The 14,418-nt window shown below is 58.6% G+C and overlaps 1 protein-coding gene across 4 annotated transcripts in view; it reads right to left on the reverse strand.

Moving 5' to 3' along the window:
- Positions 1-166: 166 nt before the first annotated feature.
- IL4I1 (interleukin 4 induced 1) overlaps positions 167-14,418 on the reverse strand; it is a 39,184-nt gene continuing 24,932 nt past the window's right edge. The window contains exons 1-8 of one of the 4 annotated variants that reach the window (XM_047790141.1): positions 13,224-13,495; positions 9,690-9,836; positions 5,412-5,650; positions 4,391-4,503; positions 3,600-3,801; positions 1,855-1,923; positions 1,382-1,518; positions 167-1,104 (exon numbers count right to left, since the gene is read on the reverse strand). In XM_047790141.1, coding sequence (XP_047646097.1) covers positions 183-1,104; positions 1,382-1,518; positions 1,855-1,923; positions 3,600-3,801; positions 4,391-4,503; positions 5,412-5,650; positions 9,690-9,726 — 1,719 coding nt within the window. In that variant the 5' untranslated portion in view covers positions 9,727-9,836; positions 13,224-13,495 and the 3' untranslated portion in view covers positions 167-182. The other 3 variants (XM_047790142.1, XM_047790143.1, XM_047790144.1) reach the window with 3 other exon arrangements.

A 14,418-nucleotide genomic window follows, 5' to 3' on the forward strand; every position in this document is an offset into this window, starting at 1 on the left:
AGCGGTATCCACCCTGTACCTCTTCCTACCCCCAGGGCCCAGGAAGAAGTAGGTCAGCTTCTGGGGCTTCAGGATGGGCGCAGCCCCTTCTACCGCCAGGGCGAATGGCTTTGCTCTCTGCGAACTGGGGGAGCGACTAAGCCAGGGAGGGGCGGGACCACACAACTGTTTCCAAAAGTACTTTAATACCGGGTTCTCTTTGGGCTAGTGCGCCGAAGGGTTACAGCGTGTAAGTCTGGAAAGTGGCTATCCCGCCTGCTTCCGAGGTTGCACGCCTGGTGGCTCGGTGCCAAGTGCACGTTGGTCCTGGGGTTGACCGAGCTGCTGGTCGGCGGGCTGTTCCGACGGTTGATGCCCACGGCGGCACGCAGCGCCGACTTGACGGCCGTCTCCACCCAGCCGTGTGGGAAGGCCGTGTGCTCGCCGGCGAAGTAGATGCGGCCGTAGGGGATGGCCCAGTCGTGCTCCCGCTCGTCGTCCTCGTCCTTTTGCCAGAGCGTGGGCGGCTGCAGCACGAAGCCGCCCTGGCTGTGCGGGTCCTCCCCCCAGCGCTTGATGACGCCGCTGCCGTCCCAGAGCCGGTACACGATGGGCCCGTGAAGCGCCGCCACGTCGTTGAGCGCCAGGCGCAGCGCGTCCCGGGTACTCAGGCCGGCGAACGTGGCCGCCTCGTCGGACCACGTGTACGAGGCCAGCAGCAGCGCGCCCTCGCCGGGCGGCGGGTAAAACATGGCGCGCGACGGGCGGTCGGTGTTGGAGTGGCCGCCCTCGATGTGCTCGTCTTGCCAGAAGGGCCGGCGGAAACTCAGGAACACCTTGGTGGCCGGCAGGTAGTGCAGCGCGCGCACCGCCTCCTGCCGCCTGCGCGTCAGCGGCGGCGTGAAGGTTATGCGCTGCAGCGCCGGCCCGCTCACCGTCAGCAGCACCGCGTCGGCCGTCAGGGCCTTCAGGGTCCGGACCCGGCTCCAGGACTCGATGTGCACGCTCACCTCGCGCGTCCCCTGCTTAATCGCCACGACAGGCGCGCGCAACAGCACAGGCCCCGACAGCGAGCTCAGCAGCGCGCGCGGCAGCAGGTCCCAGCCGCCCACGATGCGGCTGTACCTGAGGGTGGGCGGGAGCGTGACCTGGGCTCTTGGGCCCCGCGCCTCCCGCGGTGCTGCCTCTACCTGCCCTGGCCCAGCTGCCCCTTCAGCCACTCCCTCCCTCCCTCGCCTCCCTCTCTGGGACCTTTCTTCCTCCCCAGGCCCTGGGCTGGGAGGGTGAGTGTGGCCAGGCCGGCCGAGGGCACCTCTCCGCCCCCTGGGGCCCTGCTCTCGCACCCCAGGCCGTGCCCTCCCGCCAGCCATGCCCCGGCGCCCGGCCCAGCGCGTGGCCTCACCGGAGCTTGTCGTTGAGGCAGCTGTGGGCCCGCAGGGCCTCGGCGAAGCTGAGGTAGAAGAGGCCGTCCTTGGACATCACGTCTCCCAGGAGCCGCACAGCTGGCTGGCTCAGGTTCCCCTCGCTGAGGAGATATTCCTGGGGGACAGGCGCAGCCCAGGTCAGGGCCCAGGCTGGCTGCACCCACCAGCTCCGTCCCGCCTCCCAAGGGGGCCGCTCCCCGCGGATCCCCTCTGTTCAGGGACGTGACTCGGTTTACCGTGGTTCCCTGGGCCTAAGCGGCCTGACCCCCCCCCCCCTTGGGACAGATGAGGGAAACCGAAGCCCAGAGAGGGAGGGGCACGTCTGGCCCTCGTCAGGCAGGGAGGCAGTGGCAGGCCTGAGGTCCCGGGCTCCTGCCCTCTGACTCCCGGCCCAAGACCCCCGGCGCCTTCCTTGTCTGCATTTCTCAGGGACGCCGCGGCCCCCACTCACCAGGAGCGTGTGCCTGTCAAACTTCTTCATTGCCTTTCTGCAGCCCAGTGTCTTGAGATCTTTAAGGGCCTGCGGTGGAGCAAGCAGACAGTTTGTGCTGAGCTGTGGGGACCTGAGGGGGGCGCCCTGCCAGGCGTGCAGTCCGGCGTCTCTTCCTGCTCCTGCTGCCCAGAGCCAGACGTTGCCCACGCGGTACCCTCAGCCTTGGCCTCCACTGCAGCGCCGCGTCACCACCCGGGGCAGGCTTCCCCGGTCTGCCCTCCCCCTCCGGCCCCAGCACTCTGTACAGGCAGGGACGGCGTCCGTCTCAGTGCTGTGTCTTTCTGGTGCCCAGTAATTATTTGTCACCTGGATCGTCATGGGCACAGACAGAAGTGGAGTCCCTTCTGCCACCTGTCCAACAGCCCTGGCAGTGCCAGCCTTCGCGGGGCTCCCCAGCGCCTGGAACCAGACTTGCAGCCCTCAGCCTGCCCCTTCCAGCCGCTTGGTCCAGTCACCAGCTCTTAGGGCAGTTCTGGGTCTACAGCCTAGTGTCCAGTCTCAGAACACCCTCGGGTCTCCCCCACCTCCATGCCCCTGCACTCGCTCTCCCTGCCTCCTCTTTGCCAGGCACCCGAGGAGCCATGCTTGCTCTGTTCAAGCCTCCTCTCCTCTCGGAAGTGTCACTGCCCCTCCGATTTCAGCCCTCGCCTTTGTCCACCTGGCCTGGCCCTGGTGGCCATGGAATTCCCTGAAGGATATGTCCCCTCGCTCGCTGTTCACGGCCTTCAGCTCACCCTCCCGGGGCCCTCTGCACCGGGCAGTGCCAGGGCACAGCAATGGCCTGGCCTCAGTGCCCACCCTTGGCCAGGAGGGGGGACGGACAATTCAGAGCTACCAGAGGAGGATGAGGCTGGCCCTTCCCTGAGGGGCATCAGGGGCAGCTGCCTGGAGGAGGGAAACTTGGAGCTGTTGCCTGAGGGATGAGTAGGGTTCTCTGGGTGGGAGTGAGAAAAGGTCTCTGGGCAGGGCAGGTGGCATGGGTGTGAGCTGGCGGACAAACACAGTGGGTATGAAGGAGTCCAGAGCCGGGGGTGTTGGGGCCACCTGGTTTGGGGAAGGGTAGCAAAAATGTCATGGAGGAGAGAGGGTGGGGCTAAAAGGGTGATAGAGACCAGACCACTCAGGGCTTGGACCTGAAGCTGAAGCCCTGGGGAGCACAGGGCTGTGGGCAGAGAAGGGGCAGGGTGAGGATGCGGGGAGAGGCCCTGGCCTGGGCTGGGGCCAAGGCTGCGGGGACACAGAGGTGGGACCAGTGCGGGAGAGTTAGGAGAGGAGGGGGGAGCAGGGAGTGAGAGGAAGGCAGGGGCAGCAAGGGAGGGTGGCGCCGGGGGTGAGGGTGATGTGAGCAGGGGGGAACCCGGGGGTGTGAGTAGGTTCCAGGAAGAGGCCGAGCTCCATGGGAGCTGGCGGGTCCTGGGGGGTGGCAGATGTAAGGCAGGGTCTCAGGAGATGGGCTTGAAAGACATAAGCCTCAGGCTGTACGTAGTTGAAGCCAAAGGCGTAGAAAGGTGGGTCTGTCCAGGCCGGCGTGTGGGTGAGAAGGGGACTGGGGATCGGAATGGGTAGGGTCTGTGGGGAAACGAAAGATGGAAGAACCAGCGACCAGCGACGGGCGGACGACCGGAAGGAAGGGGAAAGGAAGCCGGGCCGAGGAGGAGGCGAGGGGGCGGGGGACAGGGCCGCGGGCTCCTGGCCGCTCCTACCCTGTTGAGAGCCATCTGGAAGATTTCTTCGGGCGAGCGGCCCTTCTCCGTGGGCTGCAGCTTGTAGCCCAGCTTCTCGGGCATCTTCTCCACCACGTAGTTCCGCAGCTTCACCTCGTTCACCTCGGTCCACGTGTTCTCGTCGTACTGGGTGAATTTGGTCAGGTTGAGGCCCAGGCTCTTGCAGAGCTGGTGGAGGATCCTGAGGGGGCGGGAGACGCTGGTGAGGCTGGGCGGCAGGGTGGGTGGCCCTCTCCCCAGGGGGCTGGAGAGGGAAGGGGGCGGGCAGGCAGCTGGGGATGCGGCCAGAGCTGGGCTAGATCTGGGCTGGGCCGCACTAGCGATAGGAACAGTGGGGAGAGTGTGGGAAGGCTGAGGGCGCTACGGCTCTGGGCTGGGGTTTGAGTGGGAGTTTGCCTTCACTGGGATGGGGGGGGTGGGGGGAGAAAATGGGGATAGGGCGGGGGTGGACGGGGTGGGAGCCTGGATGGGGAAAGGACCAGGGTTGGGGAAGACAGAGCCGGGGCTCTGGAGGGGCTGAGCGCAGCAGCCTGAGAACTTCAGGAGGTACAGCAGTGGGGCCGGAGCCGAGAGGCCCTCACATGGGGTTAGGAAAAGGACAGAGGTGGAGGCTGGGTCTAGACCGACTTGCTGGGGCACTCCGATTGGGGTCAGCATTGAATCTCGTGCTGGCACTGAAGCAGGGACGGACCTGGGGGTCTGGTTGAGCCTGGGCAGGGAGGTGGGGCTGGGGCAGCCTGCGCCTGCCTGGTGGCCAGGCCAGGCCTCACCTGTGTGAGCTGGGCATGCGCATGGCTCCCAGCTCCCCAATCCAGCCTGTTCTCCGGTCCCGGTAGGTGAAGATGCGGCCCCCAATCCTGTTGGCTGCCTCCAGGACAGTGACCTGAGGGACGATGGGCCGCCCGCCCACAGGCAGGGTCCTTCAGCTCCTCCCCTTAAACCCCCCACCTCCACCCGGGTGGCACCACCCCTGGCCTTCCACCCCCATAGCAGCATAGATGGAGAGCTTTTCTTTTTTTCTTTCTTTCTTTTGTTCTTTGTTTTGTGTGTGTGTGTTTTTGGTTTTTTTTTTGTTTGTTTGTTTTTTCCTTTTAAGGCCACACCTGCAGCATGTGGAGGTTCCCAGGCTAGAGGTTGAATTGGAGCTCAGCTGCCAGCCTACAGCACAGCCACAGCAACTTAGGACTCTTAACCCACTGAGTGAGGCCAAGGATTGAACCCGCATCCTCATGGATACTAGTCCAGCTTGTTTCCACTAAGCCACAACGGGACCTCCAGGAGCTTTTTCTTTTTGGTGGGGAGGTGGAAGGGGGCTAGTGGGAAAACAGAACATTAACAGGAAGGCTGCTGGCCAGGTTTCAGAGGGACTTCCCAGCTCAGGGGGTGGGGAGATTTCTCACACGCACCGAAGCCACTGGCCTGGCCCACACACATTCTGGAATTTCAGTGAGGGGGACGGTGGCGGTTGGACTTCAGAGGTACTTCCCCTTGGGTGGCGTTTCCAACCCCACCCAGGCAAGACGGCTGCAGGATGCTTCAAGGGACTTCTCTCAGGATGCAAGAGGGGCAGGGCGTGCCAAAGGCCCTGCAGCGCAGGCAGGCTCTCCCTCGGGGTTTCTCTTTAGAGCAGGGGGTCCCAGACCCACTCTCCAGACCGGGAGGAAAGCATAGCTCCCTCTCCCGCCTCCTGACACCCCCACCCCTCAACAGGGATGTGGCCAGATCCCTCCACACTGGACTTCTGGCTGCAGCAGGAAGGACTTAAGGCAGACCGAAAGCAGCACTTCTCACCTTGTGTCCGGCATCGCTGAGCACCTTGGCGGCCACCAGTCCAGCTGCACCTGCACCAACCACAATCACCCTCTGGGGCTTCGAGGTCCGATTGAGGCCCAAGGTCACGACTCGGAGCAGCTGCTCGTAGTCAGGATCGTGCATGCATTTCTCGAAGGGGTCATGGCTGTGGGCGGCCTGCCAGTCCAGGGAGGCCGCCAGGCTGAGGAAGACGGGGACTAGGGCGAGGAGGTGCCAGGCTGGGGAGGGGGGAGGACAGGGTCAGTGGCAGGTCAGTGGGTGTCGGGGGAGAAAAGTGGGTTCTGTCCCCTCCCCTGCTTACTTACCCAAGGTGGCCATGACTCTGGGGGATGATGTCTGGGTTGGAGGGGAAGCAAGGGCTGCTGTGACAGGAGCCTGGGTCCCACCCTCGCCTCACCGCCACACTGTGGGCTGCCCCACTCCCACCTCAGCCCTCGCCCCACCCCTGTCTGTGGCCCTGGGCTCCCCTGTCCGCCCTGCTCTGCTCCCCCGTTGGTCTCTTTCTCTGTCTGTCCCCATCTCTCTCCCCTCCTCCCTGTCTCTCCTCTCCCCTGCCTCCCTCTCCCCACCTATTTCTGTGGGGCCCAGGCTCTCCGCAGCCTCCTTGCTACCTCGACCTCAGCCAGCAGCAAGAGCTCTCACCTCTGCCCCCTCCGCGTGTCTGCTGAGTCCCCCCTTCTCTGGCCTTAAAACGGGCTGAGCCCCGCCCTCCCCACCCTTTTGGTAAATCGGGCTGCAGGGAAATGAAACTGCTTTCCTGGGAGGCAGGAGGGGCAGATGCTGAGGGTCTAGCAGAGGCTGGAGGGGCAGGTGGGGAAGGGGTGTACAGGAAGCGAACCAGGCTGCTTTCTTCCTCTTGCCCCAAATAGTTCAGGGGTGGTCAGAAGGCTGGAAGTAAATGCTCAGGTAGCCGTGCTAAGGGCAGGAGCTGTCCTCTGGTGGCAGGGCTGCTATGTCTGGCCTCTCCTGTGCCCCCTCTGCCTCCTTAATGCTCAAGGTAGGAGGAGACAGGGTCTCTGGCCTTGGGGCCGCGTGTTTCCTTCGAAAGCCTCTGGGTCCCTCTGTGGGTCAGCGTTCTCTGTGCACTAGGGGCCCTCGCTAGCTCCCCTCCCCTCACACATGGCTGCTCTGAGCCTGTCTCCCTGGGTGCAGTGGGCACCGTGGGGGGACTCGCAGGCAGTGGCCCGCAGGGCAGCGGCACGAGCTCTGGGCCAGCCTGCCTGGGTCCAGAGCCTGGCACCTGCCAGCGGGGGACTTGGGGCCTTCCCCTCTCTTGGTGGCTGCTGTCTGCCTCCGCCGAGTGGGGGCCGCTACTGTGCTGTGGGGATGGGGGGTGAATCCAGGTTGGGCCCCCCACCACGGCACCTGGGGTGGGACTGGAACCCGCTTCTTTGGAAATGCCAGCTGCCGCTGCCGTGGGGGAGCCCAGAGGGGTTCTGTGAGTGCCCCCGACCCCAGCCCTCACAAGGAGCCCTTCTCACCCCTGCACTGAAAACCACCCACCGTGACCCTCAGCTCTGGCCAGGATGGCAGGGGTAGGGGGACCTCGGAGAAACCTCTGCCTCTCTCCCGGCCTTTGGCTGATGCCCCCTGCTGCTGTCTGTGGGTGCTTTTCTCCTGAGGGGCGGGCGGTGGGCAGTGAGAACAAGATGACCCGGCTTCAAGCGGGGGGTCTCACAGCTTTGGGGCTTTAGCCAAGGGGACACATGCAAGGTCCCCTGAAGTGGGTGGGTGCAGAGAGGCTATTTTGGGGATTGTTCTTGGGGTGGGGGGGGAAGGAAAGTCAGAGGGCAGCAGGTCCTCTGCAGCGACCAGTGGAAAAACCCCAACAGTAAATCAAACAGGGATGTGGTTTGATGGAGGGGTGCACACAAGAGTCAGAAAACATCTGATGTGAGGGAGTGGGAGGCAGTGACTAAGACGGAAGCAAAATCAGTGAGCTGGACAGAGCCTGGAGGACTAGAAAAAGGCAAGGGACAGAGTCAGCAAAAAGCGGCAGTGTGAGGGACTGCCCCTCCCTGGGGTGGCCTGTGCTAGAAGCTCTACACTCACTGTGGACCTCGCAATGCTGCAGGGGACAGAGGAGGAATCTGGCGCTCAGAGGTGGTGGCGGGGGGCGAGGGGTTGCTTGCAGGGAAGGACCCCAGGACTTGCCCCACATCCCACCTGCTTCATTCATGATGACGGCGAGGACAGGTGTGCCACCTTGTCACAACCTTTACGTATCTTCTGGTTGGGGGAAACGGCGGAGCTGGGGGTCCAGCTGAGCCCAATGCCCCCCATCCCCTGCCCAGAGGCCCCTCTGTTCTACAGCCTCACGGCAAAGTCCCACACAGCGGAGGGAAGCAGGAATAACATGGAGGCAGAAAGGGGTGGAGGCAGCAGAGCCAGGAGGCTCTTGGGGTGTGTCTGGGCAGGGAGTCCCCAGAGCAGCTGGGAGGACCCTCCCAGGGTCCCTGGGTTGACCTCCCACACAGGGTCATTGCTCCCAGTCCCGCTGGCTCTGGGGTCAGTGGAAGGAATGCAGGCCTCACCCAAGAGAGCCCATTCAAGAAGCCGGTCCCCTGGCTGCTGCTCTAATGACTGTGGGTACCACTACCACCGTGGCCTGGATACTTCCTGGGTTCTGCTTCATTTACTCCAGTGACAAGTGACAGGGGGGCTGAGCAGTCCTCATTTTATAGTGGAGAAAACTGAGGCCCAGATCAGGCACCCGCTAAGAAGTGGCACAGCTTGGTTCCAGGGCTGTTTTGTTTTTGTTTTGGCTGCACCCGTGGCATGTGAAAGCTCCCACGCCAGGGATTGAACCTGCGCCACAGCAGTGACCCAAGCTGCTGCAGTGACACCACCGGATCCTTAACCAGCTTCACCACAAGAGAACTCCCAGGCCTGTGTTTCTAATGAGCACGTGGTGATCAGCCAGGTGCTCTGGCTGGAGGACCAGGGGTGGGGGCGCCCCGTTTCAGTGCCGGGCAGGCGGGACCACTTCTGTGGAGACCGTCCTGTGCGGGCAGGATGTCAAGGGGCATCACCAGCCTTGACCCATCACGTGCCAGCAGTGCTCGCCCCTCTAGGCCCGACTAATGTCTCCGGATATTGCCAACGGCTCCCGGGGCGGCGGGGGAATTGCCTGGGCTGACAAGCACTGGGCCAGGGTTAGGTTCTTGCTGGGCGGGATGCCCAAGAATGGCCGGATATGGTCCAGGTAAAATTGGCAGGAAGAGAAATGTGGGGAGGCTGGATGGCAGAGGTTGTTTTGGGCTTAGGAGGTGGTCATTTGGGATGGCTTTGGAGCAAATAACTGGAACTTCCAGTCATTCCTGACGGCATCGAGGAGAGTGATGTTAGGGGTTGAATTTAGGGTGCGGATCGGGGTCAGGAGAAAGAGCAGTGGATTAGGCCAGGTTTCCTAAGCCTGGGGGAGGAAATCGAGGGTAGGGGCAGATGATGGGGAAGACCTGGGCCTTCCCACCGAATCAACTGTCTGCCTCAGCTGATTTGGGGTTAGGTTTACTTTTTTTTTTGCTTTTTAAGGCCACACCCGAGACATATGGAGGTTCCCAGGCTATGGGTCGAATTGGGGCTACAGCTGCTGGCCTATGCCAGAGCCACAGCAACGTGGGATCCAAGCTGCGTCTGCGACCAACATCACAGCTCATGGCAACGCCCGATCCTTAACTCACTGAGCGAGGCCGGGGATCAAACCCACAACCTCATGGTTCCTAGTCGGATTCACTTCCTCTTGGAACTCCGGGATTGTCTTTTTTTATGATGGAGTTTCTCAAAAACAGTGTCAGTCCTTTCAGATAAAAAACTGTCTTCAGGGAGAAGACCCCACCTTATTTGGCTTGCTTCTAGAACCACAACGACAGGTCTAATGGGGTTCGGTCACTCCCAGAGCAGCCGGAGACCCAGCCTGGCTCCCATGGGGCTGTGGCCCACTGGGCAGCTGAGAGTGATGGTGGCCGCCGAGATAGATGGGCGAGAGATGGGGCTAGTGCCTCCCATAGGTTCTTTTCTGTCACCCAGAAACCCTGAATGGTCAGAATTAAAATGTTGACCGAGTCTCAGAGGAGGGCAGGGCCTACCTTGGGACACCCAGGGCCCCAGACAGAAGTCAGGGGTGCAGACCTGGATGGGGAGGGGTGTAGAGAGCAGAGGGCAGGCCTCCTTGAGGCCCCAGATCTCTGGCCTGACCCCTAGACAGGGCCCCCGCCCCAGCTCCTAGAACCCCAGGGCCCCGACAGGGACACTCACTGCATGGCTGGCTCTGGCAGGCTCTCTCAGCGCCCATGGCCTTGCTGGTTAGCCTGGGACCGAAGTCATCGTTGGGCGTGTGCGAAACCGGGCTGAGTGGTGGTGGCTCTGTCCTGATTCCCTTGTTAGACCAGAGATGCCAGGGTCCTGGTGTGGGGTCAGAGAAGTGGAGAGGCTGTGGAGGGCAGGCCCTCCCTTCTCAGGAGCTTTTTATTATGGAAATTTCAAACACATATAAAAACAGAGCAACTAGGATGATGAACCCAGGTGCGTTCATCGCCTCATAGCCCATCTCGTTTCATTTACATTTTCTCCCTTCCCCACTGGGTTTTAATTTAATTTTATTTATTTATTTTTTTTGCTGCACCTGTGACATATGGAAGTTCCCAGGCCAGGGACTGAACCTGCACTACAGCAGTGACTGGAGCTGCTATAGGGACAACGCCAGAGCCTTAATCTGATGCACTGCAAGAGAACTCCTCCCAGTGTTTGTTTTAGGGCTGCACCCTTGGCACATGGAAGGTCCCAGGCTAGGTAGGGATCAAATCCGAGCTACAGCTGCCGGCCTGCACCACAGCCATGGCGACACTGGATCTGAGTGGTTATCTCCGACCTATACTGCAGTTTGCAGCAATGCCAGCTCCTCAACCTACCCGCATCCTCACAGACACTATGTGGGGTTCTTAACCTGCCAAGCCACAACGGGAACTCCCCATTGGGTTATTTCAAAGCAAACCCTAGACTATTATTTTGTAGGTAAAATACGCAAGGATATTTCTGTAAGAAGAGGTTGGCAAACTTTCTCTATAAATATGAGGCTTTGTGGGCCACATGGTCTCCACCTTGCCTACTCAACCCTGCCCTCGAAGAAGTCACAGCATGTAAATGAACCGGCTGTGTTCCAACAAAACTTTACTTAACAAAATAGGAAGTGGGGCCATAATTTGCCAACCTCTGCTCTAAAAGAACTTATTTTGCTGTTTCAAAAACTCTATACCGTTATCACATTTAAACTTGGCGGTAAGTCAATGCTTGCACTTCACTGTCTCAAAACTTTTTTTGTGTGCGGGCGTGTGCTTTTTAGGGCTGCACCCAAGACATATGGAGGTTCCCAGGCTAGGGCTCTAATTAGAGCTGCAGCTGCCGGCCCACGCCAGAGCCACAGTAACTTGGGATCTGAGCCGTGTCTGTGACCCACACCACAGCTCATGGCAGTGCCGGATCCTTAACCCACTGAGCGAGGCCAGGGATCAAACCTGCGACCTCATGGTTCCTAGTTGGATCTGTTTCCGCTGCGCTACGATGGGAACTCCTCAAAATCTTTTTTTTTGCCTTTTCTAGGGCTGCTCCTACGGCATATGGAGGTTCCCAGGCTAGGGGTCTAATCGGAGCTACAGCTGCCAGCCTACGCCAGAGCCACAGCAACGCAGGATCCAAGCCGTGTCTGTGACCTACACCACAGCTCACGGCAACACCGGATCCTTAACCCACTGAGCAAGGCCAAGGATTGAACCTGCAAATTCACCGTTCCTAGTCGGATCCATTAACCACTGCGCCACGATGGGAACTCCTCAAAACCTTTTTTAAAACAGTCTGAATCAACAAAGAGTCTGCATTGCATCTAAGTAACACTATCAAGAAGTGCCATTTTCAGTTCAGCGGATCTGGGAGTCTATGTCCTTAGGACCAGGAGGGGTCTGATGGGACTGCACTGCCCCAGGCTAGGCCTGAGCCGAGCAGAGCAGCACAGCAGGCCTTGAGGAAATCTCTGGAAGTCATGGAGCTGAGGCAGGATGGTGTTTGGAGTTGAGGCGTGGGCAGGTGCCCAGGAGTCACTGGTATGGCAAGTCATCAGTGCCAAGGTGTGTGAGGGTTATGGGACAGGCCCAGGGGCAGCTCTGGACAGTTAAGTCTGGCTGGGGGCTGGCTAGTATCCATGGGCAGACCTGACTTCTGAGAGTGAAGGACTTTGTTCCTGAGAAGGTCCCCCCCGCCTTTTTTGTCTCTTTAGGGCCGGACCTGCGGCATATAGAGGTTCCCAGGCTAGGGGTGGAATTGGAGCTGCAGCTGCTGGCCTGTGCCACAGCCACAGCCATGCCAGATCCAAGCTGCATTTGTGACCTCTACAGTTCACGGCAACGGCGGATCCTTAACCCACTGAGCAAGGCCAGAAATTGAACCCTCATCCTCCTGGATACTCATCAGGTTTATTAACCACTGAGCTAAGACAGGGACTCCCCCCTCCCCCCTTTTTAAGGGCCATCCTGCAGCAAGTTCCTTGGGCAGGGGTTGAATTGGAACTACAGCTGCTGGCCTATGCTATAGCCATGGCAGCACTGTGAGGATCAAACTTGGATCCTCACAGAAACAACATGGGGTCCTTAACCTGCTGAACTACAATAGGAACTCCTGGGGACAGAGGTTAAAGCACCCAGGCAATTTTGAGGTTGACTGCAAACCTTGGGAGCAGTGGTGTGCCGGAGGTGGCTCATACTAGTTCACAAGAGCTGACTTTAATTTTCAGACCTCTTTTTGGTTTTGCTTTGCCAGCCGTTACTTAAAAATTGCAATATTTGTAATTAATTTTATTTTACTTATTTTTTAATTTGTTTTTTCAGGGCCGCACCTGTGGCATATGGAGGTTCCTAGGCTAGGGGTTGAATCAGCGGCAGCTGCCAGCCTATACCACAGCCATAGTAACACAGGATCCAAGCTAGGTCTGCCACCTACACCACAGCTCACGGCAACACTGGATCCTTAACCCACTGAGTGAGGCCAGGGATTGAACCTGTGTCCTCATGGATACTAGTCAGATTTGTTTCCACTGAGCCATGACAGGAACTCCTATGATTACTTTTATTAAAAACAAATACTCATGAATAGCATTGAGAACTTTGTCTAGATACTCATGTTGCAACAGAAGAAAGGCTGGGGGAAAAATGTAATTGTAATGTATACATGTAAGGATAACCTGACCCCCTTGCTGTACAGTGGGAAAAAAAAAAAACAAACTCAAATCTCATCAATTATTTGATTACATTGTTACTATTAAATATATGCACACATGCACACACACACACACGTTGGTGAATTAATTTTATCTACGTGGGATGGCAATTTCCCAAGTTCGTGTTTAGTCACTGGGTGGCTTGAAATCAGTCCTGGTGGGAGAATTTACACCATGGGAATCGGCACACGTGGCCCATGAGGGCTCCCCTCCCCCCGGGGGGCTGACATTTACCAGTGCCTCAGTGCTCCCGCTTGGGAATCATCTGTTTCAACCACTTCCCTTTGGAGATCAAGGTTGCACTCGCTCCGGAAATGCTGGCTATTTCAAACATCTGACCCTTGATGCCCTGTAGTGCCTAGGAGGCCGGGGCAGCGACCTGGGGAAAGGGGCTGGGCCATGAGGGAGGGAGTTTGAGGGTGTCTTTGAGATGAAAGCAAGGCCATCATCGTAAATCCAACGGCCACTCTCTTCCCTGAAGAGGGAGAAGAAATGTAGGAAACAGTTTACTGAGGAGAGAGATTCACCTTTAAAAGTCTTTGACTCCAACTTTAGTCACCACGTTTGTTGTCTTCATGTTAATTAATGAAGAGGAACTTAAGGAGAGGCTATGTGTCTGGACTGGCAAAGAAACATTAGCTGTTTTATTCCTGGAAAGGGAAACTGCAATTACAATGAAGTCAGCATCCAGCCAGCTGCTGAGCCTGTTGCAATCTTGGGGACCCCCCTCCCCGACCTCCCAGGAATGCAGAAGTTCCTGGGCCAGGGACCTAACCACCCAAGGCACAGCGGCAACCTGAGCTGCAGCAGCGACAATGCCGGATCCTTAAACTCAACGTGCTACAAGGGAACTCCAACTTCATTTTGTTTTTACCAAAAAAATACAACTATCAGAAAGCCATTAAGCTTCATTAATTTTAATATGCCAAATAATAGGTACATTATATACATGGCAAATGCAAGTTCAATCATTTTTTTTTTCTTACCATGATTGTGTTGCCCCCGCCAAGGACCTCATAGGTAAATCGGGTTTCATCTTCAAAACCCCAATACCAGATCAGGACTTGGTATGTAGCAGGTGCTCCAAAGATGGGTGTAGAGTGAATACATGTAGGTAAAAATACTACTTTTGATTTTCAAGGCATCCCCATTTCTCCTCCCCTCAGGCGAGGGGTCAGATATGTGTCCTGGATGAGGTCATGGCTCACAGACTGCACAAGGGGCCACTGTGGCAGGAGGCGGAGCCTTTAGGGGGGAAAAATTGGGCACATTTTCTGCCCCGCACCAGGAACCAGATCCAGGTGTTTGGCGTCACTCGCAGCTGCGGGGGCCGAGGCAGCGCGTCAGGCTGGTGTCTGGAAATCACTCGAGACAAGGCGGCTGCCCCCTAGCTTTACCTGTTTCCCACAGTTGAGGCATGGCCAGAACCCCCCAGGCAGCCTGAGGTAACAAAGGCAGGAATGCTGCCAATGACACGCCTTGGGGATGGCGACTTGACGCCTGTGTGCCGGAAGATACAACCCAGCTACAACTGGTGCCCCCGTGTGCTCCTCTCTTGCATCAGCACCAGACGTGTGAACGTCTCTGCCTAGGCGTGGGCATGCCTCACCAATGCTCTGGTTCTGCTTGCTTCTAAGTTTCAGACAAATGGCATCTGACTTGAACTTGAACCTGCTCTGTTTTCAACCCTCTCCTTCTAAGGTGCCAACATTAACAGCAGCA

Source organism: Phacochoerus africanus, chromosome 8 (genome assembly GCF_016906955.1).
Source record: "Phacochoerus africanus isolate WHEZ1 chromosome 8, ROS_Pafr_v1, whole genome shotgun sequence".
Taxonomy (NCBI): domain Eukaryota; kingdom Metazoa; phylum Chordata; class Mammalia; order Artiodactyla; family Suidae; genus Phacochoerus; species Phacochoerus africanus.